General features: G+C 41.3%; 1 protein-coding gene and 1 long non-coding RNA gene across 2 annotated transcripts in view; one reads left to right on the plus strand and one right to left on the minus strand.

Moving 5' to 3' along the window:
- LOC111646852 (kalirin-like) overlaps positions 1 to 8304 on the plus strand; it is a 38148-nt gene that overhangs the window by 17453 nt on the left and 12391 nt on the right. Inside the window, exons 28-39 of the mRNA XM_023396416.2 lie at positions 73 to 255; positions 339 to 463; positions 562 to 628; positions 1045 to 1154; positions 1462 to 1531; positions 1622 to 1711; positions 2549 to 2641; positions 3440 to 3551; positions 3959 to 4149; positions 4270 to 4371; positions 4468 to 4622; positions 5651 to 5753. Of these exons, the coding sequence (XP_023252184.1) occupies positions 73 to 255; positions 339 to 463; positions 562 to 628; positions 1045 to 1154; positions 1462 to 1531; positions 1622 to 1711; positions 2549 to 2641; positions 3440 to 3551; positions 3959 to 4149; positions 4270 to 4371; positions 4468 to 4622; positions 5651 to 5753 (1401 nt within the window). The remainder of the gene's footprint in view (positions 1 to 72; positions 256 to 338; positions 464 to 561; positions 629 to 1044; positions 1155 to 1461; positions 1532 to 1621; positions 1712 to 2548; positions 2642 to 3439; positions 3552 to 3958; positions 4150 to 4269; positions 4372 to 4467; positions 4623 to 5650; positions 5754 to 8304) is intronic.
- Positions 881 to 4143, minus strand: LOC147817280 (uncharacterized). Its single transcript, XR_015436495.1, has 2 exons — positions 3932 to 4143; positions 881 to 1136 (listed from the first exon to the last, which is right to left on the minus strand). It is a non-coding gene; the product is annotated as an uncharacterized LOC147817280 (long non-coding RNA).

Genomic DNA, 8304 nt, shown 5'->3' on the forward strand with positions numbered 1-8304 from the left:
TGTTGATGACATGACACAGAGGCAAAACCTCAGCTGAATTAAATTTAAATACCATTAAATAATTTCTCCCAGCATACACAAGAGAAGGTTCACCTGCTGATCCAGCTGGCTGAGAGCATGCTGGCTAAAGGCCACGCCCACCGCACCGAGCTTCGCCGTTGCGTTTCCACCGTGGATAAACGTTACCGCGACTTCACCGTCAGGATGGGACAGTACCGCCACCTGCTGGAGACGGCGCTGGGAGGATGCTCGCAGGTAGGGAGCGTGCGAATAGCAAAAACAATGCATGTTTATGTGGACTCACCTTGAACGAGTGTCATGTACGGTGTCCCCGTCAGGACAACAAGGACCTGGAGCTGGAGCTGATCCCCAACAGTCTGTCTGACTCCGACCCTGAGGTCAACCTGTCCGACCCCAGCCACCAGGTCAGCGACGAGAAGAGACGCTCCGCCCGCAAGAAAGAGTGAGTAGTATTAGTATTAGTAGTAGTATTAGTATTAGTAGCAGTACTGATGTATTTCCTCTGATAACACCTCCGTCTGTGTGTGTGTGCGAGTTCAGGTACATCATGGCTGAGCTGCTTCAAACAGAGAGAGTCTACGTCAGAGATCTGCAGGAGTGTATCGAGGTAAACGTCAAACATCACAGTACTGAAGTACCACGTTCAACAGAGTACAACATGTACTTATACTTCACATACTTTATAATACTGCAGTACGTTCTGTTACATGACGCCACGTGACATCACTTAATGACAGTAAGTGGAGAAACCTCACCGCAAGATCGAATTAGTAGATGTTCTGGACCTTTCAGACATGAGCTTCCTCAGAAGACTGAGGTTCCTCATCACAATCAGTCAGGATTTTTTGTTCTCACTGGCTTTACAGTTCAGGTTCAAAGTTCGGTAAATAAACCAGAAAGTTCAGACCCCAGAACCTTTTTTTGGAGGTGTGGTCTCCCTGAAGACTGACATGACAGAAAACGTTGTAGTACTACATCATACTGGATAGTACTTCCTGGTGGTAATACTGTAACCCCGTGCAGACGTACCTGTGGGAGATGACGAGCGGCTCAGAGGACGTCCCTTCTGGTCTCACCAACAAGGACGACATCGTGTTCGGGAACATCCAGGACATCTACGAGTTCCACAACAGGTACTGTCAATTATACTACAAAATATACTGCAATACATGTACTACAGTAGGAAACATCCACAAGATCACCTGTAAAATATAATACAATATAATACATGTACTGCACATATATACTACATATAACTGGAACTACAATATGAACTGTGGTACTACAATATATCCTAAAATCAGTGATTCCACGGTACGCCCACATATTGTGATATGTACTACAGTACTGCAAAGTATTTGATGTATGTATATTTACTCTAATACTTCGGAGACACTGCTCAGTATTCTGTGTGTTGATGCAGTACTTTGTGTTTTGCAGTATTTTCCTGAAGGAGCTGGAAAACTACGAACAGCTTCCTGAAGACGTCGGACACTGTTTTGTTACCTGGGTAACCGGTTTGGTTTAAGTTAAATCAATAAAAAAAAATTAAAATTACAGATTCAAATAGTGAATAAATATTTTTATTTCTCTGTTTCAGGCCGATAAGTTTCACATGTACGTGACGTACTGCAGAAATAAACCGGACTCCAGTTTACTGATCCAACAACACGGCGTGGGATTCTTTGAGGTCAGGCTTCCTTAATCTTTTCTTTAAACATCTGTGTCACATTTAAATAATAACTAATAATTCAGTTGAGTAAAACCTTATGTGCTTGATAGTGTAACTTAGTACTAATGACGGGAATACATGGCAGTGCTCAACTGGCACATTTTTAGTTTTATCATTGCAGAGCTGCTCAATTTCCATAACAATGCTTTTATTTTGAAGAACCGTTTCATGCTGCACAGTAACAGCGACAGACTTCGACTCACAGATATAAAAACAGTTCTACAAGTCTGAATAAACCTAACTGTGACTACGATTACGATGCTTTTAATGTTATTCAAATGTTGGTTTAAACCCCGACTGCACTCTCTTTCTGTGATGCTTCTTAAAGCCCCAGTTTCTTCTCTGCCCCAGTTAATTTATTTTTATTTTTGTGAATTAAAACTGAGGGCTGGCTTGATGGTTTGCACATGAAGACAGTTTTAGGGTTTGTGACTGGTGCAGAGGACGGACGGAGATAAAACTGAATGGATGTTTAGTTGGTTTACGTTTGGACAGTGACTTCCAGACCCTGAGGCGAGACTGGTTGGGAACCACTGACCTAAAAAGTAATGTAGTCGGAGCACAGCAGGTCAGCTGAACATTCAAAAAGCTAAATTTGTCTTGGTGTGTAGCTGTAGAAATCAGTTTGAATCAATGGGGCAAAAGCAACCAGTGATCTAGTGTTAGTCACGGTGTGAAAGTCTGACTGATATCAGCCTCCGGCCCTGTGGTTTGAACTGTCGCTGGGGGAAAAGCTACAGTTTGGCTTGTAATTTGTTATTGAGTTTCTCTCTCTGGTTTTGTGTTCGTGCTCAGGAGGTCCAGAGGAGACACGGTCTAGCCAACTCCATCTCCTCAGCTCTCATCAAGCCGGTTCAGAGGATCACCAAATACCAGCTGCTGCTCAAGGTAATGCGAGTCGTTTTACACATTTTCAGTTTTCAGCCACTTTGAAAAACATGTGAGAGCGAAGTTTGTCCCGGTGTCGGAGCGCAGAGCAGCACTGGTTTGAATGGATGTTAAATCCAGAGGAAACAAAGCGTTTCTTCCTTCTGGCTGTTTGGAAAACACAACACCTCAGAGGGTTTCACTGAAGCTGAGCGCAGCTTTAACTCCAAAACACTTTATATGGAGCCCAGAGGACACAGTCTGTGTGCCCAGGACAATAAAGGAAAAAGATTTTATGTCAGTTTGAAAACTTTGTTGTAACCTGAGCTCGGCAGCAGCAGGAGCCTGAAGGTGTCGTACACGTAGCCCCTTCAGACCAGGTGTGTCTTTTATGTTGTCTCCTATTTTATCTGTTCAAAGTAAAGATTAAAGCCGATTCTCAAACTTCTTAAAGGATCAAAGTCTGATGTTTCATGTGTCATAATATTTGTTACCTATACACGATGGAAAATACTTAAATATTTCATACTTAGACACAAAGAAACGGAGCTGTATTAACTATAGGTTTGTACTTTTGGGTAAAATGCAGATAGAAAATGGTGGACAAAAGAGAATATTAGAAATTAGTCACAGTGCAGTATTTACTCTGGGTCTTTAAATCTTCAACATGAACATTTATATTCTAATTATATTCTTATAAGTAGCAAATAATTACTCAATGATTTATTGTGAGTGTATGTCACATTTAGTATACCTGTGTTTCTGCTGTGTGTGTGTGTGTGTGTGTGTGTGTGTGTGTGTGTGTGTGTGTGTGTGTAGGAGTTGTTGGCTTGCTGCGAAGAGGGCAAAGGTGAGATTAAAGAGGGCCTGGATGTGATGCTGAGCGTCCCAAAGAGAGCGAATGATGCTATGCACGTTAGCATGTTGGAAGGTAACACTTATTTATTGTTTAATTTATTTCAATTATATAATTTTTTTTTAGATAAGATTAAAAGAAAACGCCACAATTAGACTGGTTGGCCTTACGTGCTCATGCTCCTGTTGATGCTTCACATTAAAAGCCTTTTCTTGAAGACTTACATTCGTTAAACTCCCGGTGGCTGGAGGGCTTTTACTGTGAAAGAGGAGGAGGCCTTTTACTCTGAAGCAGTTTAAAGGCTTTTACTGTGAAATAGTTTTGTGTCACTGTGAAGGAGGATTTTTATTGTGAAGCAGCTGTTGGTGTTTTACTAAAAGACTGGGGGCTTTTATTGTGAAGGCGCTGTAGTTTTGTTGCTGAGTTCCTGAGAAGCTTAAAATGTGACATTGAACCTGTACTTGCTGTGGTGTCCCCGTCAGGTCTGGAGGAGGGTCTGGAGGTCCAGGGCGAGCTCCTCCTCCAGGACTCCTTCCTGGTTTGGGAGCCGAAGTCTCTGATCAGGAAGGGACGGGACAGACACCTCTTCCTGTTCGAGCTGTCACTCATCTTCAGCAAGGAGATCAAAGACTCGTCCGGACGAACCAAATACCTCTACAAGAGCAGACTGAGGGTAACACACGTTATTTTAGTTGATCAACATTAATATCAAACTGTTTTTATGGGTTTATGGGGACATTGTGCCGGAGTGAGACGTGGTGTTTTGTGGTTGTGGTCTTCCTGTCACTCTCAGACCTCAGAGCTCGGTGTGACAGAGCACATCGAGGGGGATCCCTGTAAGTTTGCTCTGTGGGTCGGACGAACGCCGACGTCCGACAACAAGACGGTGCTGAAGGTACGTTCACCTCTGATGAACTTCAGTAATGATGCAGATGTTTAAACCTCTGTCTTTACGGTTTACCTGTATCCCTGTCGTCCTCTCTCTCCACAGGCCTCGTCGCTGGAGCTGAAGCAAGAGTGGGTCCGCAGTATTCGTCAGGTGATCCAGGAGAGGCGGGGTCACCTGCGGGGAGCACTGAGGGAGCCCATCCCCCTCCCCAAGACACCCAACCCCACCCTGGGTCGACAGCGCAGCATCACCCGCAGGTCAGCACTCACACACACACAAACACACACACACACACACAGTTAGCACAGCCATGTCAGATGCCTCTCACCATGTGACCCGTCAGCTCTTCTAAGTAAAACTGTCCTTTGACCGTGTTAAAGTTCTGACACCTCACACAACCAGCCTGATCAATCACTGATCAATTACTGTCTGTTTTTATGGTAAATCAGCTGCTCATCACTTTATTTAACCCTCTGAGGTCGATGGATGTTTCTATTAATATCTTTGTGATAACACAGAGTAGAAATACAGTTTAACTGTTGTTAGAATCTGTCGACTCTCCACTGTCCCTTACATATTCTTTCATCAACAACAACAACTATGACTCAGTGATATTACACAATTTCCTTTTAGGCATTTATTATCCATTGATCTACTATTTTACTCATATATTGCACTATTTCCATGAACCTTTAGTCTTTGGTCAAACACATTTCAAGCACCAAAACAATTCATCCAAATCAGTAAAGGTTTGTTTTCACAAAATATTTGAAGAGCAAACTGGGTTTCTGATATTTAAAAGTTCGTGAATAAAAATGTATTTTAAATATTTTTTTGTTATTAAAAAAATATTTAAGTTTTGTTGTTGGTATAACCACAGAGGGGCGCCAACGTTACAAAAGGGGTGGTGTAAGTGGACAATTATTACTCCATGTGGCCAAAAGTATGTGGACGATTGAAAAGGTATAATTGACGGTTGAACACGTGATCTCAAAAACATGTTGATTAATCTGCTATTTTAATAAAATGAAAGTTTTACAAAGATTTTTAGATTTTCGATTTGATAAAATCATTTAAAGATGTAATTTTCACTATTTCCTGTCATTAAATGGAGCGTGAAAATAATTGGCACATGAATCAATAATGACAATCGTTGGTTGCAGCTTTAGTGCGCTGCAGGATTCAGATTAAGAGGCAGAGAAACAGAAGTAGAGTAGAAGTACAAACTGACTTTCTTTACCCAACACATTAAAAACATGTTTCTCTTCCTGTGTGAAAATGTCAGGGAGACCAGCGAGGATGCAGACAGTCTGGGTGATGCCAGCAGTCAACCCGACACCGTCTCCATCGCCTCCAGAACATCGCAAAACACCGCAGACAGCGACAAGGTAACACACACACACACACACACACACACACACACACACAGACTCACACACACACACACACACACACACACACACATACATATGCTGTGTATTCAGAGGGGTGTGTTGAGCAGTCTTATGACCTCACCACTGCTGCAGCTGGCTGGGTGTGTGTGTGTGTGTGTGTGTGTGTGTGTGTGTGTGTGTGTGTGAGGGAGTTTCCTCTATTCGTCATCAAACTCTGTTTAGAAACTTTCGCTTCTTTTCTGCTCTCCGGACGAGGTATGTTTGATTTATTTTACCTGCTCTTAGTTCGCTGAGGCTGGGTGGGGTTAGTGGTTGGATGCTGTGACCTCTGACCTTTGACACTCAGACTACACTAGCTGTGGGCTGTTGGTAATGTTTAGCACTAACTCTAGCACCGCACCAGCTGACCTGCATGAAGACGGTCTTCAGATTCTTAAAGAAGGACAGAGTGTAGAGTAACTGTGGTGCGTTTGTTTTGTTTAAACTGGTTTGAAAGGCGTCGATTCAACAACTGTCTCAGTCTGTTTCCAAGTGAACTCTGTGTGATGAACTGAATCAATTAATCAATCACACACACAGACAATTGGCAGATATCTTGAGAGTTGATTATTTGTTTCAGTCATTTTCAGGCAGCAATAATGAAACATTCTCTGGTTTCAGCTTCTTAAACGAGAAGATTTGCTGCTTTTCTTTGTCACATTTCATGGTTAACGTTAGACGAACAAATCAAAACGTACGGAGGTCACTCGGGCCATTTTCGGCATTTTAACAATTGACTTATTGATTGATTAAAGTAATTGTGATTTTCAGTTGTACTGTGATCGTTTGATAAATTCATGGGATTGATTCATATTAAATCCATCTGCTGAACTTATATATCTGTATTCACGATCGCTTGGTAACCATGGTAACACACGTGATTGCAGAGGCAAAAGGAAGTGATTTTTAACTATTCCCCTGTATTGTTACAGGACATAAATATGATAATATTTACAGTCTTGATTAATAATCCTCTTTCTATTCTATTTGCTGACGAGCTCTTTGTTATTTTGATTTTCCTGTGTGTCGCTCTGATAATGAAGGATGACATCACATGAGCCTGTCCAATCAGTGAGTGACCCGTCAGTCCATATGACCCGATGTTTTACTTCGTAGGACGTGGAGACAAAACAGAGCGGAGCTCAAAGGCAGGACCACATGAACTGAGCCACAGCTGTTTTTCACGTTAATGGATAATAAAAAATATCATTAGTTGCCTAAATTAAGTGTGTAATATATTATAATATTGGAGACCAGTTTGAATTCTACAGGATTTCTTCACAACTGAAACAGTATAATGAACAAAATATACTTAAAGTATCTCAAGTATAAGTACTTTAGGCCTGTGAGTGTTATATTTGTATTATTCTTACTGATGCATTAACATCTAACTGTTATTTTAATGTTGCAGCAGTTTGAAGTAAAGCTAATTTACTGTAGCTTCATATTTAACACACTAAAGAAGAAATGAAGTAGAAAATATTTAACTTTACTTCTAAATTATACTTGTGTAAATGTACGAAGGTGCTTTCCACCACTGTACACACGTGTGTATGTGTGCTGCGTGTGACGCTGGCTGGGCGGTACGACTGATCACAGCTGTGTTCGATTTGGACGGGGAACACCCCACTACTCCCTATAGACTGTGTGTGTGTGTGTGTGTGTGTGTGTGTGTGTGTGTGTGTATTGACTTATAGTTAACTGGAGCACATGGTCTCCAGCTCAGGAAGGACACACACACACACACACACACACACACACACACACACACACACACACACACACATACACAGTCTTGTTTTCTACTCCTTGTTCAGCCAATCAGGGCTCAGTGGGCCCTGCTGTGATTGGACGGGTACAGAACATCTATTAGGATGATGTATGTCGGTCTCACTGTTTATATTTTGGTCGTTTGTCATGTTGAGTTTATTATTCTCCTCTGAATTCCTGGAAGAAAAAGCCTCCAGTGTTTCCTGCCGTTCTCTGAGGAGAATCCGATCACTTCTGAATTAATCTGATCACTTATTTAATCAGTGACAGGTTTTAAAGTCCCTGCAGGTTGATTATCTGGTTCATTGATCTTTTTTATGCTTTTTATCTGTAACTTTATGTGTGATTTTTATCAAAGTTTCCACTTATCCTGTGATATATCTCAAAATCTGCTCAATATAATTTGGTTCAGATCTCCATGGTAACCAGATGATGAATCCTAACGACTTTGGTGAGCCCTTCACTTTCCCTCGAGCGCCACCATGAGTTATAATAGTTATAGTTATAATAATGGTTCATTTAAAAAAACCAGTAAGGAAGAGAGCTCAGTAAATTTCATGGTTTATGATTTACAGTCAATATGAGAAACAGATATTGAGTTATTTAGACTGTTGTTTACAGCTTCATATAATTGTTATTTTATTACTTTAACTGAACATTTGTCACAAAGTTTCTATTTTGTGAATATTATTATTAGGTGGAAGAAAGTTAATGTGATGTAAATACTATTAACACA

Source organism: Seriola lalandi, unplaced genomic scaffold (genome assembly GCF_002814215.2).
Source record: "Seriola lalandi dorsalis isolate HSWRI2012SDOR001 ecotype SW California unplaced genomic scaffold, Sedor1 jcf7180002054977, whole genome shotgun sequence".
In the NCBI taxonomy this organism is placed as follows: Eukaryota; Metazoa; Chordata; class Actinopteri; order Carangiformes; family Carangidae; genus Seriola; species Seriola lalandi.